This window comes from Quercus robur, chromosome 9 (genome assembly GCF_932294415.1).
Source record: "Quercus robur chromosome 9, dhQueRobu3.1, whole genome shotgun sequence".
In the NCBI taxonomy this organism is placed as follows: domain Eukaryota; kingdom Viridiplantae; phylum Streptophyta; class Magnoliopsida; order Fagales; family Fagaceae; genus Quercus; species Quercus robur.
In genome coordinates this window covers 51,609,549-51,627,614 of record NC_065542.1, presented here as the reverse complement: position 1 = coordinate 51,627,614, position 18,066 = coordinate 51,609,549, and the positions used below count along the sequence as shown (strand labels likewise).

The 18,066-nt window shown below is 37.7% G+C and overlaps 1 protein-coding gene and 1 pseudogene across 1 annotated transcript; one reads left to right on the top strand and one right to left on the bottom strand.

The window, feature by feature from the left end:
* Nucleotides 1-362: 362 nt before the first annotated feature.
* Nucleotides 363-10,827, bottom strand: LOC126698995 (SART-1 family protein DOT2-like; annotated as a pseudogene).
* A 1,651-nt stretch (nt 10,828-12,478) lies between these two features.
* On the top strand, nt 12,479-16,188 carry LOC126701178 (uncharacterized). Its single transcript, XM_050399299.1, has 2 exons — nt 12,479-12,938; nt 13,070-16,188. Exons 1-2 carry the CDS (start codon nt 12,479-12,481, stop codon nt 16,186-16,188), a joined length of 3,579 nt encoding a protein of 1,192 aa, XP_050255256.1.
* The last annotated feature ends 1,878 nt before the right edge of the window (nt 16,189-18,066 follow it).

Here is an 18,066-nt window from a genome sequence, read left to right as displayed (position 1 = left end):
CAAAGAAATGGATGAACAAACAATTCTGGACATTCTGGGTTAAGCCTGCATGCATGCAAGCTCATGGAAAAACATTTCAAGTGTTTCTATAATCTTGCATTTTAATCCATTTCTAGGCTTAAAAATGCTTGGATTTTGTTGTGGAAAGGGTTTAGATGAAAACCTTGTGCCTTGGGATGAGTAGAAACATGCTTAAAGTTAATTTTGATCCAACGGGGCCGAGGAACAGCGATAAACACATTCAAGGTTGAGCCTGCGTACGCAGGTTTATGTCCCTGCATGCGCATGCTTAAGTCTTGCGTCTTTTATTTTTATGATTAAAAAAAAATCTACTTCAAGCTGTTACATAGATATAACTATAATTATACCGCTGAGAAGATATTTTTGCTCAATAAAAGGATAAATATTCAAGGAGAAACATGATATTTTCACTAGTGTTTGCTCAATAAAAAGATACATATTAAAAGAAAGAGGCAATTCAAAAAATAAAAATAAAAAGAAAAGAAAAGAAAGAGGAAGTCGATTTTTTTTTCTTTTTCTTTTTAATAATTTGTGCTATACAGCCAAGTGGTCCTTAGACTCCGTAGTCCGTACCCATAGCATGTCCAGAGCTGAGTTCAAAATCAAGATCATTTAGCAACTATATCCAGGTCTTAGAAAGGAAGAGCATCTCTTAAGAGACAAGCATATACAGGTATCAGCGCTCATGTTAATATACAAAAAAATACCCACTTATAGGTATCTCCCATAGTCTCAAGTGCAAAGAATGTGGGTTCAGGCCAAGGAATTAATCAATAATATGGATTTTTCACATCTGACTTGAGCTGTTGACGGTAAAATCCAGTTGATTCAGCATGTTGTTTAACACACACACAGAATGCAACCCTGCTCAAGTAAAGTGTAGTATAAACAAAGAGCAAAATTTCTTTAAACAATAGCTCTTTTCTGTAATAAGAAAAAAAAAAAAGGTTTATTTACAGTCTATAGCACAAATCCAGATCAGCTAATTGCTTTATCCCCAAGAAGTGCTCAACCTAGAAGATGGACAGAAAATTGCACTTTGTAATCAGTGCAAGCAATACGGAAAGACAGAATAAAATTAAGGATACATAAACCTCAGATGGAATGCTATTAAGCAGAACGCGTGATTCTTAACCTCTTTCTTTTTCATAGGAAAATCAGCAGTGTTGAAAAGGATGCAAATGCATACCTCTAGTGACCTATTCTCTAACTTTTAGAAATATGAAGAGGTATTTTTAGCTTGTAATATTCACAAATCTACAAGTTGTCAGGATTGATATTAGTAAACTAAGAATTTTTTTTTTTTTTTTTTTTTTGATAAGTAAAAAAAAAAAAAAAAAAACAAGTATTCCCTTTTTTTTTTAGTTGGTAAGTTACAACCACACCCAATAGGTCTTAAAAGTTAAACCTCAACCAAATCCTCCAGCTTGCGCTTACATTGGAAGAAGGTGCCATTTGAGCTAGAGCTAGGGCTCATTAGCAGCATTCTCCTGTTGTACACTGGGCATCTCTTGATTTTTATTTTTGTTTTTTTCCCCATGAAGCAAGTCTCGTGAAATCATTTACTAAAGAAAACTACAACCACCACTACTAAAACCGTACTAACATATGAAACTTAGAAGGCTGGGTACATACTTTTTTATTTTTATGGATATAATAAAATCAAGGATAATATCACAAAAAAGTATTAAGATGTTACTGACCTTTCTATCACCAAGCATTGGTGTCAAGCCCCCAGGGAAGCCCTTCTCAACAGTAGCAAAACCACTTCTAGGATCACTCGTTTGCCTGGTAAAAAAATACACACAAAAAAGAAAGAATAAATAAACCAAGTAAACAGAGGTTAAAAATTAAAAAAATGTTATTTAGACCATACAGCTACAGACTACTCATGCTTCACTAATTCAAAGCTTTGATTAAGAAGAAAGCCTTCCTTGGAGCAATGCAAAACATAAGATGTGTTTATCAACCAAATATAAATACGAAAATCTAGATATCCAAAACTTAACCTTATGATGATCTTTTAGCAGGTATTGACACCAAATTGATGCAAGCCAACATGGGTAAATGATTAAAACCTAACCGTCAAGCTCCCCAACTGCCCCAACAAGAAATTAAGATTCTTTGACATGGCATCAGAACTGTAATGACATTATCATCTGACAGTACCCTCACAACAAAATATGGAAAAAAGCATGAACATCTACCAGCACTCACATAAAAAGGGTAATAAAATGTAAGGTACTATATGCAATACCTGAACATCCAAATAAGCTGCACAATGTTCTAACTAATTATTTAACCTACTACACTGATATTTTGAGGAATAGAATTTTGTATACATATTATTTCCTCACATATTCTAAGGTGTCCAATTGTATCTAAGCAACCACAGATGGTTCATTTGGGGAGAGAGACAGTTATAATTAGTGGTATGATATATAATGCCAGTCCATCTCTTAGCTACTACCCCAATCATAGAGGGAATAAGCTTTTCATCAACTATCTTTCCATATAGTGAAATCCAGCAATCATTGGTCAGAATTATATATGAACATATGACAAAGATGAATGACGCATACCCTGGTTTAACATGGCCACTAAGGACAAGATAGGGAGTCTTTAACTGCATTTGAGCTTCCCTCATCCTCTCCACAGAGTCTGATGGTGTATCTGAATTCTTCATGTTCTTCAGCTTCAATTCTTCCAGGTATTGCATCAATTTGGCAGGACCCTTCCCATGAAACTTATGCGAAATCAGATGAAAGGCTTCCTTCGGAGTCATCTGGTAAAAACATGGACATAAGTCAAGAATACACGCTAACACAAAAAAATAAATAAAAAATAAACAAAATAAACTATAATATAATACTTTGTTTTTTCTAAGAAGCTACAAAATTCAATTATGAACCAAAGAGAGTTGTCTTGATTGTGAAAGAAGCAAACCATTACACTGCTTTGAGGTTTCACAAAGTCATCAACTAACAACCACAACAAAAACAACCAAGACTTAGTCCCAAAATTTTGGGGCCAATTATGGATTCTCAACAGACTAATAGGGGTTAGCTTTGTTTCCGCCATTCTATTCTAACCAATGCCATACTCTCTATTACCCTCTAACTAATACTCTACTACTCATTAACAACCACCCCCCCCCCCCCCCCCCCCACTCCAAAAACCCCCGGCTCTTTTCCAAAGCAGAATATCCAAACTATTCTATCCAATTCCGAGATGGATCAAGAGCAGAAAACCTTGATTGTGAGATCTCTGCTTGAGTGGTGTCAGTGCATGGGAGTAATTGATAGGCAGTCACTTGTTCTGTACATGAAATGTCTTTTTTTTTCTTCTTTTTCAAATTTAAATAAAGGTATCATTAGGAAAGTACAAGATGAATCATGAAAGATTTTGTCTTAAAATACTGAGAAGAAAAAGCTAATTATAAAAGCAGCAGCAGGGAATGAAAAGCATCATCAAAAGCAGAATTTGACTCCAAGGAGGGACAACTCACTTTTTAAAATCACCCACCAAACTGAATCCACATTGTTATAATATGGGTCATAGAACTCTTTGCCCAAGGATAAAAAAGGTTGTCTCATTTTGTGATTTTCACAAAGATCTGAGTAAGTTCACTTATTCTGCAACACTAGACTGGCACACAGACCAGACAGCATGTTTAGACATGGCCGTGCAAAAAGAGTCTCAAAGTTCAAAATTCAATGAGATTGTCACTTTTTAACCTTACAGGAGAAGTCGTCAATGCATATTACACCACATCTATTTTGATAACCTAACCCATGTCTATCTTCTCTTTACATATGATCAATAGCAACTATAGCTATCATGACATCACCTGTCTTCAATCATGACTCCAATTCAATAAACAACCACTATAAGTAGTTTCAATACATTTTATATGGCATTACTTTTTCTATGGGCTTCATTGTTTTCTAATCAAGTTTTGGCCCCAAGAAAAAGGGGAAGGGGAAATTTGAACTAGTGACATTAGCTTCATGAGATTATTTTTTTTTATTTTATTTTTTCAAAATTTTTTGCATGAATACATCTGCTTCATCAAGTGTGGTCCTCATCTGATTGTGCTACCCATTGGGGTTACTTTTTTATGGGCATTAAATGCATGGACATATTCATAACCATTATAAAAAACCATACTGGCATGGAATCATATGGCGTAAAATAATTCAACTATGTGGTACCCAGTTAGTTTCGTCTCAACTCCACTCAAGGATTTTTTTTTTTTACCAATTAGAGCAATGGGAAGAAGGAAGAAGCAAAAGAGAGATGATCCAATTCCATAAGATGACAAGTCAGAACTTAAGATATGCGATCCAGCCCTCATGTTGTGAGATTTATACAATAAATATATCTAACAGCCCACTTGATTATAACATACATTTTAAAGAACCATTCCCAACTGATTTCACTCAAAAAATTACACTCCATACCATATGTCAATTGTCTCTCTAAATAAGCATAAGTATCATTCACCCGAATAGTCAAATAACATGACAGTATGTATTCTTGGAAGGTTAGAGCACCGCCTAAAATCACATTTTACTTCTACAACAGCAAGCATATAAAGGTTTTGACAATAAATAGATTGAAAAAGCATCAAATAATACTATTGCATTAGTGCTGTATGTATGTCTAAATCAAGTGGAGAGACAACAGATCACCCACTTCTTCACAGTGACGTAGCCAGAGAATTGGGGTCATTGATGGTTGATCTATCCGAGGTTTTATGGGCTAAACTTAAAACAGTTGTTCATTTGTCAGCATGTTGGAAGAGACAATTTGGAAGACCTTGTAGTGATGAAATTTGGAAAGTAGTTCCCTTTTGTATCATATGGTACATTTGGAGAGAGAGGAACATGAAGAATTTTGATGGGTGTGGACTTCCTTGAAGAATTTGAAGTTTCCATTCTTTTAGGTTCTCACTATAATTGGACATCATAAAGTTAGCCTTTGTTTTGGGGTGTTTCTCCTGTATAATTTCTGTGTAGTATGATTGTGCCTTTTTTTTTTTTTTTAATAAGTAGGATTGTACCCTTAATTCACTTTCCTTTTCTGATAATTTACTTATGAAAACATCTATTCTTCTCATTGGAGTTCATCTTTAGAAAGTAATATAAAAAAAATTAAAAATCCCTTGGTTTTTTATAAATAAAAGAAGAAAAATCCCTCCTTAAGTGGAATATGAGGACCCCCACATCCAATCTGCCCCAGATGTCATGTTACACCATATAATAGAGAATGTTATTGTACATGTAACTGACATCTGTGTGTGTGTGTGAGAGAGAGAGAGAGGGGCCATTTGAGCTAAAGAAAAATATGAAATGACTGGATGGTTAAGTGAAGCACTTACAATTCGCCCAAACTCATCTGTCCGCTCAATGCGAATCTCCTTTCTATAATCGATCAAAGAGGATGAATGAGGCTCCTTTGATTCATCATCACCAACGATACCCACGAGTTGGCTCTTTTTCTTATCCATGTTTCTGCCACCCCATTCAATGCTTTCTTTAAGGGTTCCTCGCTCTTTAAGCAGCTTCAGTGCACCTGATAACCCTTTTCCAACAGCAACTTCATGGATAGTTTCATCTGGCACTATCTCCTCCTTGTCCTCGTCAGCAGGGTGCTCATCTTTACTGACATCTTTAACTTCGGTCCATCCACCAGTCTCATCTTTTATTTCTTCACCAGAAGCTTTTGGCTCCTCATCTTCTTGCATAAAAACATCTTCATTTTCAGGCTTACGGGCTTCTGCAAAAGCACAAAAACACGAGTTATTTCTATCATCAACCATTGGAAGAATACCTGCAGCAAACTAAGTGATGTAGGATCTTTAAGAATTCAGCACTACAATAGATTTCTTGATGAGCCATTGAAGGGTTCTTGAATAAGGATTGATGCTGAAGGGTTTTAGGTTAGAAAAAAAAAAAAAAAAAAATCTTAATGGCTGTTTGGGGCAGAATCAGGGGATAAAATAGAAAACAAGATAAATAAAATATTAGACAATCACACCTAGGTCTTCCTAAGTAATCACACTTAGGTAGGAGAAGGCAATCACACCCTCAAAACTAAAAATAAGCTACTAGAATATTATTAGAATCAACCTCTATAAATATTATTGACTACAATAAAGCCTTAATATAGGCTGTTGTTATATCCTTTCCTGGAATGACTAAAATTACTAATAACAAACAAAAATGGACTTAATAACTCCTCAACCAAATAGGAAAATGACTCAAAACATAAAATGAGACTCAATTCAACTTTAGAATGACTAAGCAAGCTCCCAAGAAAGCTCTCCATCATCTGAAACATCCCAAATAAATGCTTCAGCACTAGGATCAGCTTTCCCTCGCCTCTTATAGGTCTTCAAAGAGGGCTGCCACTTAAATTTGCCATCACTAAGACATGAATTAGTATTTTAATTGGGAGAAGATCTGGCATTTCCAGGTGGTGTAGAAGGTGATGGTTCAAATTCACATTATAATATAATATATAAACTGTGCAATATATGCCCAAAACTTAGCAAACTAGGAAAAGAAAATAAAAAATGTATTAGATTGCTCAGGGGCCAAAAAGAACAAAAAGATCAAGATTTGGGTACAAATGGAAGCTAAAGGAAATTGATAGGAACAAGAGCAGGACAACTTTCAAAGAAAAATGGTCATGATTTAACTTGAATTTTGACCAGATAAAATGATGGATATCAACAAACCACAAGATGGTGAATGGCCAGAAACAGTAAAGCAGTCAAAAAAATTACATATGTAGAAATCTCAATTCAAGCAGGGAGGTAGTAAGGCAGCTCAACTGGATGGCAATTTTTCCCCGCCCCGCTTAACCCGCCCCTCCCCGCTTCGCCCCATGCGGGTTTTCCCCGCCCCGCAAAGGCAGTGGGGTGGGGATGGGACAAGATTTTAGACCCGCACTATGGGGCGGGGCGGGGATGGGTTTAGACCTTTTAGACCCGCCCCGCCCCGCCCCGCATTACTAAGGGTTATAATTGTAAATTTTTCATACCCTAAAACCCTACTATTTAAACAAATATATTAATATTAGCATATTTTATTCTACTCAATGTGATTCTCTATCTTTATTTTGTTATGTGTTATAATATGAGATTTTTATTTTATTTTTATGATTGTCATGTTAAACACTTGGATATATTATTCAATTTTTTCTAAAAATTGATTTGATTTGATGGGATAAATTTGTAATTTCAAGTATATTTTTATTAATAAAATAAGTTTTATTAAAAAAATTGTACTAGTTGTAGGGCAAATTAACAAAAAGTAGAGTTTTACGGGGCGGGGTGGGGCTTCGCGGGGCCCCAAGGGGCGGGGATGGGGTGAGACATTATTCCCCGTCATGCGGGGCGGGGCGGGGATGGGGCAAGACAAGACCATGCGGGGCGGGGACGAAGATCCCATCCTTCGACCCCGCCCCGCCCCATTGCCATCCCTAAGCTCAAGTTTCAATTTTATTCAAACACATGAACAAACATAAAAGAAAAATACCTTCATCAAGCTGGAGACCTCAGACAAACTCCTCCATCTCTGTAAAGACAACCCTTTTTCTTGCGACTCTCCAGTTGTGGGGTTTTGATCTTCTGTAGTTTGACTGCTGTGGGCAGTAGTGGCAAGAAGTGCAACTGCTTGAGGACCAGATGCCGCCTCCTCTTGCTTTTTAAGAGCTAATTTCCTTGTTCTTTCTAAGGATTTATAAAGATCATCATTGTCATCAGCAAAAACAGGATTTTCATCTTCCTCCAATTTAACAGGAAGAGTTTGTTCCATCCACAATGATTTTGATGCCTCATCGGCTTTAGCATAAGCTGACTGGTATGCATTGTTTCTCAATTCAGCCTCAGCTCTTTCTTGCTCCTCTCTGATGGCTTGTCTCCTTGCATCATTCCGAGAGCCAAGATCCCCAACTCCCAGTCCTGAAGAGAGAGCTTCTGCTTCAAGCGCATCCAAATCCAGCTTCTCTTTCTTCCTCAAGGATTTCTTTTTCTTGGGCTTTTTAAATTGAAGCATTTCTTCTTGAGTATAGTAATCTGATGTGATCTTCCCAATTGCATTGAGATCTTCAAAGTGATTGTTTTGTGGAAGTGCCCTCTAACCTTTTACGCAGCTGGCAATTAGAGGGGGGGGGGGGGGGGGGAAACGTTTATAAGTAAGGGGAAAAAAACTAGTGAAGTAATTAAAATGAATTCTAAAACCAAAAGAAGCATAAACTCATTATACATGGGAAATCCTAACACTGCAAATTCAGTACAATAACAGAACAGAAAATAGGAAGAATGGGACTACAACTTGCATAAATAGGAAGTCACCAAAAAAAGAATAATGCCATTACTGCACAGTATGCAAAGAGTTCCTCATTTTCAAACACAACCAATCTTCTCCTTTATCTTCCGGGTTTAATAAGAATTACCTCTTGGAGTTTTTTCTCTGCTTCGCCGGAGAAACATCCTCTTTCATCCAGAGCTAACCCCTGTAAAGAAGAATGAATAAGTACAAAGTTCCATGATCAATCCCCATGCACAACATTCCTTGTAATAAACTGAATAAAAAAGGAAAAGCAATGGGTCAGACTAAAATTTAAAATACAGTGAATGGACAAAACCAAAAATCAAACCTCATCTGCAGTGGGGTCATCATACTGTGGCAGAATTTTCTTCTCTGCACTGGGATCATCATTAAACCTAAAGCATCAGGATGCATGATATGTTAAATCATTTTTTCATATACTTATGGTATAATTATGAGATAATAACAAATTATAGAAGTTTCCATCTTACTTATCATCATAGATCCCTGTTTTCTTCTTTGCAGCCTTGTAAGCCTCATCTCACTGCTTTTGTTCTCCAAGTTCAACATTCTCAAGCATATCAATCTCTGTCACACCAGACCAAAAACCCTTGTTATATACATGTGTCAACTCATCTTAGAAGGGCCCTGAAAAACGATAAGTAACACCAAATAGTTTACCTTCATTGATGCCACCATCTGCAAGTATATTCTGATCTTTTAACGTTAAAACAACTGCACCACCTTCCACTACTTTGTCAATGCCATGAAGAACTTTAACTCCAGCCAGATTATCTATAAAGTATTCAAAATAAAAATCATATCAGTATTGATCAGTGATGAAGGAATCCATCACACAAAACCATTGGCTTACAGATCAGGTTCCAGAAGAACACACTAGTGGGGCATAAATTATGAACAGGTGCAAACTCAAAAGAATAATTAACTACAGTCCTCGCATGCACGCAGGAAATTTCATGACTCCTCAATAGAACTTGAATGAGTTCAGTATTTGAATCAGTCCGATCCAAGCACTCAAAATTCAATATGTTTCAGAATGGACTGACCCAAAATCATGTGGCATAACATCAATTTGATTTTATAAGACAAATCAAAAGGAGTAAGAACCCTTACGAGCAGTACCCTGGCTTGGTTCCTCATCTTCACTGTCTCCTTGACCTACGTTGTCCTGAGAAAATTCACACCATGAGATAAATAAAAGATCCCACATGAAATCAATAGTATTGTGAAAAAGAATACAAAGAAACACTATTGAAACAAAACCTGTTCCTCAAAAATTTTTGAGAGCTGCAACGCTTTTTTCTTTTCAGCATTCCTTTTCTCCTCAAGCTTGCGATTCCGACTAAGCCATGACAAAACCTCAGAAACACCTTCAGAATTTTTGTTCAATCTCTCTTCTCTCTTCCTGAGCAAAAAGGTTAACATATTCACATTACACAAAATGGATTTTCTCAGTTCACCACCAAAGTAGAATGCAAAAAACCTAGGAAAGAGATAAATACAATGCAAATGTAAATCAGTTTACAAACTAATCATCATTCAGCTAGTTTAGACACAAAATCCAAGGGTAGGAATTGCAAGAGTAAAAATTTTAAACACCAATTGTTTGATTTGATGTGTCAACATGCAACAAAGAAGGCATAAATAAAGATTTACTTACTTCAAGATGCGCTCCTCCAGTTCTGACGCTGACAAGTGTGCTCCACCTAATGACCCCCGATTATTTTCTTCAATCTCTGCATGATGAGATAACCTCCCTTGCTTGGAAGCATCCCTATCCCTATTATCTTCATAGTCCAGCTTAGAATTATCATTCTTGCTCCAATCATCTTCCTCCGGAGTTTTCCTGCTCACTCTATCTCTCAACCTCTCTTTATCTTGATCTGCCTCCCGCTCCTTCTCCCTATTCTGATCCTTATGTTTTTCTCTTTCCTTTTCCCTTTCCTTTGTTCTTACTTTATCTCTATCCCTATCTCTATTCTTCTCCTTTGTCCTCTCCTTGTCCCATCCTCGATCACTATCCTTCTCTGCATCTCTCTCCCTCTCCCTCTCACGGTCTTTCCCTCAATCTTTTCTATCTTTATCCCTATCACACTCTCTCTCTATATTTTTCCCAATCATATTCTTTCTCCCTCACCTTACTATCCTTACTCCTATCCTTCTCTCTCTCATCTCTATCTTCTTTCCTCCTATCCCTGCCACCGCTTTCTTTCTCCCTTTCCTTTAAAACATCATAACTACTTCTCTTCGACCGTTCCCGGTCTTTACTCCTATGTTCTTTATCTTCCCCTCGACTACCCTTCTTCCTATCCTTGCTCTGGTGCTTACTCAACTTATCAGTCCCATTCTGTTCCAACTCATCCCAATGTTCTCTCATTGGAGAAGAGTCAACATCCCTATCTTCCTGGTATTCATCCTTCGACTCAGACCATTCCATGTCCATCACAACTTAAAAAATAAATAAAAAATAAAAAAATAAAAACCCAGAATCAGAATAATATATATATATATATATATTTTTTTTTTTTAACATTATAGGCATTGCCAAGCATAAACATGAACTCAATAGCATTCAATTTATGTTTTTGAGTGCAAAATCAAACATATAGTGAACAATTAATTTAAAAAATAAATAAAACTACATATCATTTTTATTGAAATACTTTGCTTTGTTTAGTTCTAAACAACAAGAACAAGATACTCTTCAAACCCTAACTGCAAAGGACTCAAAATTTAAACAGAAATAAATTATTTATTGAACAAAATGGTAATAAAATGGGTTCAAATAGAAATAATCACGCAAAAATTTAAAGAAGTAAATTACTGGAACGCAAAAAGTTAAGAGAGGAAAACTCACCGTGACTGAGTGAGAAAGAGAGAGAGAGAGAGAGAGAGAGACTAAGAGGCTTGGGAGTTTTGTTAGAGATGAAAGTGAGTGAGCATGATGATGGAGATGGAAAACAGGGAGAGTTGTATGTATTACAGAGGAGAAAAAAAAGCTTTCAGGACGCCGGTTTTGTATTTGCCAAACTGTTGTATATGCCGATAGGATAAAAAATAACCAACGGTGTCTTGGTCTAGTGGTGCCAGGGGCTAGACTTGGTAGGGAGAACTACGGTTCGATCCCCCGCAAGCCCGTTGGGAGGAGTTTAAAACCTTAACCCCGGGACCCGTTTCGAAACCGGATTAGTCGGCCCAGTGGGTTCGGATACCGGTTGGGAAACCAAAAAAAAAAAAAAAAAAAAGATAGGATAAAAAATTGGTGAAAAGAGCCGGTTTATTTATTGTTATTATTTTTTTAAGGCCGAAATGGCCAAGTAACTTCTTTGGAGAAATATATAAGTATCTATCATTATTTGTGAAATAAATAGAAATATATTACTTTTTTTTTTAATTGGAGTTTGTTGTGTAATTTGAGTTTCACAAACCTGAGTTTTATGGAAAATTTTTTATGAAACTTGAGTTCCATAAAAAATAGCATGGCAAATTTGAAGACTATTTTTTCAAAGAACTCGAATTTCCAGAACTTGAGTTACACGACAAACTCGAGTTTCACAAAATTGAGTTTCAAAAATATGGTAGATTGCTAAATATTTTGTAAACAGTAGTATATTGCTAAATATTTTACCAAACAATGGTGTATGGCCATTTTTTTGATAGGATTGTAGAAGGTGTGTATCAAATCCACCAACTAGATAAAAGTACTAACCAATCACTACACAACCCGATGTCTCAGGTTGGTTTTCGGGGGTTGATGAGCTTTGTTGGATTGAAATTATATTTTGAGCTTTAAATTGGGTTAAGTTTGAGTTAATAGTTTGTTCAACACCCAACCCGACACATACACAAATATATATTATATATAAGTTTACTTTTTTGTCATTATTTTAATTTTTAGTTTAATTTAATTTGGTATTTTTTAAGAATTAGTTTAGATGAATTTGAAACTTTTAATATAATTTAGTTATATTATGTGGATCTTAACTTATAAAAAAAAATAGTATTACGTGGATTGTAATCATTTATTTGAAAATAATTAATTAAAATGAAAGTTCAACTTTTTATAAGAAATAAAATATGTAAACGAATTCTTAATGGAAACCAAAGTTGATAAACCTATTTTGGAAAGGGTTGGTAGACGAATTCAATTTACTAATCTTTTCATTGTTCCTCGTATTAATTCAGGTGGTGGTCTTGCATTGTATTGGAAATCTGAGCTTGTTGTGGATGTTCAATCTTTTTCAAATCGCCACATTGATGCTTTTATTAACCATGGAGCGGATGACGCCTGGCGTTTCACAGGTTTCTATGGAGATCCTGAGACTGCCAGCCGGGAAAACTCCTGGTCTTTACTTCGAGAGTTGAGCCGCCGTTCAACTTTGCCTTGGGTTTGTATGGGGGATTTCAATGAGATTTTGTTTGCTGATGAGAAATTGGGATGGTTGGATAGGCCAGAGAGACAAATGCAGAGTTTTAGGGATGCCTTAGACTACTGTAGACTGAAAGACCTTGGCTTCAATGGATACCCTTTCACTTGGTGTAATCGTAGGCCAGGTGATCAAAATACCTGGATTCGGCTGGACAGAGGGGTTGCTACCATTGATTGGATTTTACAGTTCCCCACTACCCGTATTCATCATCTAGTTGCTTTCCATTCTGATCATAAGCCTTTGTTGCTTTGCCAGATTCTGAGTATAAGCGATTTTATAGAAGGGGCAAACCGTTCCGTTTTGAAGCTATGTGGTTAAAAGACCTATCATGTGAATCGGTGATTAAAGATGCTTGGGGTGAACATGCTGTGTCTGAATCGGTCTGGGTATTCCAAAAAAAGATTGCGGCTTGCCAAAATAATTTGAAGGTGTGGAACAAAAATTGTTTTGGGCATGTCCGTAACTCTTTAAAAAAGAAACTTAAAGAATTGCAGGAGGCAGAAGAAGGTGGGAGTTATCGAACTAACCCTAGGAGAATCTACATGTTGAGGGAAGAAATACAAAGGCTGAAAAATAGGGAAGAATGCATGTGGAAGCAGCGGTCTCGGAATGCTTGGCTCAAGGAAGGTGATAGCAATTCTCGTTTTTTCCATTGTCGGACTAATCAGAGGAATCAGAGAAATTTTATCACAGGTTTGGAGGATAATGATGGGGTGTGGAGAGAGGATGAGGGCCGAATGGGAGGCATCATTGAGGATTATTTCAGGGACATCTTTACTACATCCAATCCTTCAGGATTTGAGGAAATTTTGGGTGGTGTTCACTCGGCCATATCTGAGGAGGATGCAGGGTTGCTAGGCCGTGACTTCCAAGCTAGTGAGGTTAAGCTTGCTCTTGATCAAATGGCCCCTCTTACCGCCCCTGGACCTGATGGTATGTCCCCTATCTTTTATAAATCTTTTTGGCACATTGTGGGTAGAGATGTTACTTCTGTGGTGCTTAATGCTCTTAATTCTGGTGTAGTCCCTGAGTCGTTAAACTCCACTTTTATTGCTTTAATCCCAAAAGTAAAACACCCTAAGAAAGTGGCAGATTTTCGCCCTATCAGTTTGTGTAATGTGGTTTATAAACTGATTTCTAAGGTTTTGGTCAATCGTTTGAAAAAATTCCTTGCCTGTGCTATTCCGAAAACTCAGAATGCATTTTTATCAGGTAGACTTATTTCAGATAACGTTCTTGTGGCCTTTGAAACTCTTCACTATCTTAAGAGGAAAACCATTGGGAAGGTAGGTCAGATGGCTTTGAAACTTGATATGAGTAAGGCTTATGACAGGGTAGAATGGGAATTTTTGGAGCGGGCTATGCGGCATCTTGGGCTGGGGGAGAGGTTTGTGTCTCTCATTATGTCTTGCATTAGCACTGTGACCTATTCAGTTCTGGTGAATGGTCAGCCTGTTGGTAATATCAAACCTAGTCGTGGTCTACGTCAAGGAGATCCTCTATCCCCCTATCTTTTCCTGATGTGTGCCATGGGTTTACAAAGTCTGTTGCATAAAGCTGAAATGGAGGGGCATATCAGGGGTGTGGCCATCTGTAGGAATGGTCCAAAAATCTCTCATTTGTTCTTTGCAGATGATAGCATGCTGTTTTGTAGTGCTAAAGAAGCTGAGTGCCAAAAGATTCTTGATATTCTGGCTGTTTATGAGAGAGGGTCAGGGCAAAAAATTAACCGGGAGAAAACTAATTTATTTTTTAGTTCCAATACTCCTTCTGAGGTCCAAGTTCGGATTCAGCAGATTTTGGGTGTCCCTTCTATCCGTCAATTTGAGAAATATTTGGGTTTGCCGGCTTTGGTTGGTAGGGCAAAAAAACAAAGTTTCATCTACATCAAAGAAAGGGTATGGAAAAAGCTTCAGGGGTGGAAAGAAAAATTATTGTCTCAGGCGGGCAGGGAAGTGCTGATTAAGTCAGTAATTCAGGCGATCCCGACTTACACCATGTGTTGCTTTAAACTTCCGAAGGGCCTTGTAAGGGACCTGGAAAGCGTGATCCGCAAATTTTGGTGGGGATATAGTGTAGAGCATCGGAAAACCCACTGGGTAAAATGGGAACGATTATGTGAAGCCAAAGAAGTAGGTGGGCTGGGATTTAGAGAGATTGAAAAATTTAATGATGCCTTATTGGCTAAACAAGTCTGGAGAATGATCCATAATACTGATTCTCTTTGTCATCGTGTTTTTAAGGCACGGTTCTTCCCGGATTGCTCCATTTTAGATGCAAAAGAGTCAAGTTCCGGTTCCTATGCATGGAAAAGTATTATTGGTGCTAGAGATGTAATTCGAAAAGGTATGGTTTGGCGTATTGGGACAGGGGAGGCAGTGCGTATTAAGGAGGATAGGTGGCTGCCTGGACGTGTTCACGGTACAGTCATTTCTCCCCTTCCTTCTATGGCCCCGGAAGTGAAAGTGAGTTCCTTGATTGATCCAGAAAGAGTAGCCTGGAAAACAGAGGTTGTGCAGCAACTATTTCTACCCCATGAAGCCGACATGATCTTGGGCATTCCATTGAGCTCTCGACGCCCCGATGATCGCATTACTTGGGCACACACACCATCTGGTATGTTTACTTCCTGTAGTGCTTATAAGCTACTGGTTTCTTGTGATATCTCTACTAGTGCAGGTGCATCTAATCCGGACAGCCAGAAAAAATTCTGGAAAGGTATCTGGCAGCTTCGGGTACCCAACAAAATAAGGCATTTTGCGTGGAGAATTTGCAACAATGCTCTGCCTACACTGGTCAATCTTCACCGACGCAGCATTGTGCCTAGTCCGATCTGTGCCCAGTGCCAAAACTATCCTGAAGACTCTCTCCATGCAATATGGTGCTGCGAAACCATCAAAGGAGCTTGGGCGGCCTTGGAGTGGATCCGTCAAACTGCACCGCCACAGCCTGCATCCTTTAGCGAACTTCTAGCTGGATTCCTGTCCTGTGGAGAAGAATTCAGAGCTGAGATCTTCGTGACCAGTGCGTGGTTCCTCTGGAATAGAAGGAATGCTGTCCATTTTGGACGGCCCTCATTGCCTGTGGATAGCATATGCAACAGAGCAGGAAACTACTTGCAGGAATTTTTGCAAGCCCAGATAGAAGAGCCAATTCCAATTCGTCTTCCTCCCAGTCAGCAGTGGCGTCCTCCGAATCATCATTGTTTAAAAATAAATTTCGATGCAGCGGTGTTTCGTCGACCAAGTAAGGCGGGCATTGGTGTCGTTATCCGCAACAATGCAGGTGAAGTTGAAGGTGCTCTGTCCTCGTCCATTCCTATGGCCCATTCGGTGGCTGATCTTGAAGCCTTAGCATGTTTGAAGGCTGTCTAGTTTGCACTGGAACTGGGTATTACCAGAGTTGTGTTTGAAGGCGATTCAGCAGTTATCATTAACGCCCTCCTACACGGCGCGGGTGCATTTGCTTCTTTTGGCAATACTTTGGATGATATACGTATGCTTTCTTCAGTTTTTCAGTTCGTAGAATTTATTTTTGTTAATCGAGGTTGTAACTCGGTAGCTGATGCTTTGGCTAAAAAAGCTAAGCAGTTAGTTGGGGATCAGGTTTGGCTTCATGATGTGCCAGCAGACATTGCCCCCTTAGTTAGTTTTGACGTTCATTGATTTTGTTAGTTTTATTTCAATAAATTGTCCAGGTCCTTGATCTGGGTTCTCAAAAAAAAAAAAAAAAATGTAAACACAACCCATCGACTCAATCCATTTGGGTTAGGTTATGTTGGTTTTTACAAATGTGATGGGTTGGGTTGGAAATTTATTTACTCAACAAACTTAGCTTGGATTGAAAAACCTCTCCAACTTGACCCATACACATTGTAAGGGCAAGTTTTGGTTCTTTAGCCCAAAAGGTAGAAGGACTCAGGCTCAAAGAGCCCAACACAATGAATTTTTAGAAAGTGGACTGAAAACTAGGCTTCAATGGATTGGACCTTGCTTACAATGGATCAAGGATGGTAAGAGGGCAAGAAAAAAAAAAAAAAAAAAAAAAAAAGCCTTCGGCAAGGAAATTCTTCCTCGACAAAGTCCAAGGAGAGTAATTCTTGAATATATTAGTCTAGGACTTTATTACAATTTCAATTATTTGTGTTACAGTATTTTTTCTATCGATTTTCCCATCCCCCCTCTCTAAAGGATTTCTTACATTATATAGCCCCTTTTAGCTGATCTTGGCCCTCAATTTGTTGATCATGCAAGCCACTACTCGAGTGCTTGTTCCATCAAACGCCCTCCCAAATTTTCTGTGAGTTACGGCAATTAAAACAGTACTGTTTAGGGGTCTTTTCCACATAAATGCGGTTAGGAGGTTTGGTGGGATGCATTAAATAGGGTGGCAGTTACCATCTCTTCAGTCACATCAGAGCTAACCTCCTCTCTGAAACTCTTTTTCTATAGTGTAACCTCTTCTATTAATGTGTCATTGACATGGCCATGTCTTGCCCCTCCGACCCTACCGTCCGAGGGTATGGTCTCCTCATAACTACATTGGCCTTCTTGGCCTCGGTACGACACATGACAATACTACCCTATTCAATTTCTGTACCCCACACACACCATTTTTTTTTTCATAAACAAACCAATTAAGAAAAGTAAGTTTATAAAATCATAGCTTTCCCTTTTTTAATCTATGATTAAGTAGCATTGAGATACCTTTACTCGACTTGGGCTAATTTACCTATATAATAAAGGAATTTATTTTAATAATAAATATTTTGTGTTTGAGTGATATTGTTGTTTCTTCATATGAAATTATTTTGATGAATCACATAATGTGTTATTTCTTTTTCTTTTCGTCTTTTTTTTTTTTTTTTTTTTTTTGAATGAAGTCAAAGATGCTTTGATGCTATGTTAAATAAATCGGAGGTGAGTGCGAAAGTGGAAGCATAAAAGAAATAACACATTATGTGATTCAACTTGATGACCTATGTCCACAAAAGAAAACCCCTTGAAAACTACATCTTGATGTATGAGTAAAGTATAAATCCTAAGTTACAATAAACCTATTAGGGGTATTTATAACAAGCTAAACCCTAGTTAACAGACTTGCAATACAAGTACAAGACTTGGGCCTAGAATATTAGGGCTTGAACATCTCCAATTACCCCACCCCCACCCCCCTTCAAACTCAAGGTGGAAGTTGGATGGAGCTTTAAGTTTGGTTTAAGCTAGAGAATGTCCCGTGAAAATGCCGTGAAG

Coding starts and splice junctions, on each gene's coding strand:
- LOC126701178 (XM_050399299.1), top strand. CDS start 12,479: ATGGAAACCAAAGTTGATAAACCTATTTTGGAAAGGGTTGGTAGACGA. Junction 12,939..13,069: donor TTGGTGTAATCGTAGGCCAG/GTGATCAAAATA, acceptor TTGCTTTGCCAG/ATTCTGAGTATAAGCGATTT.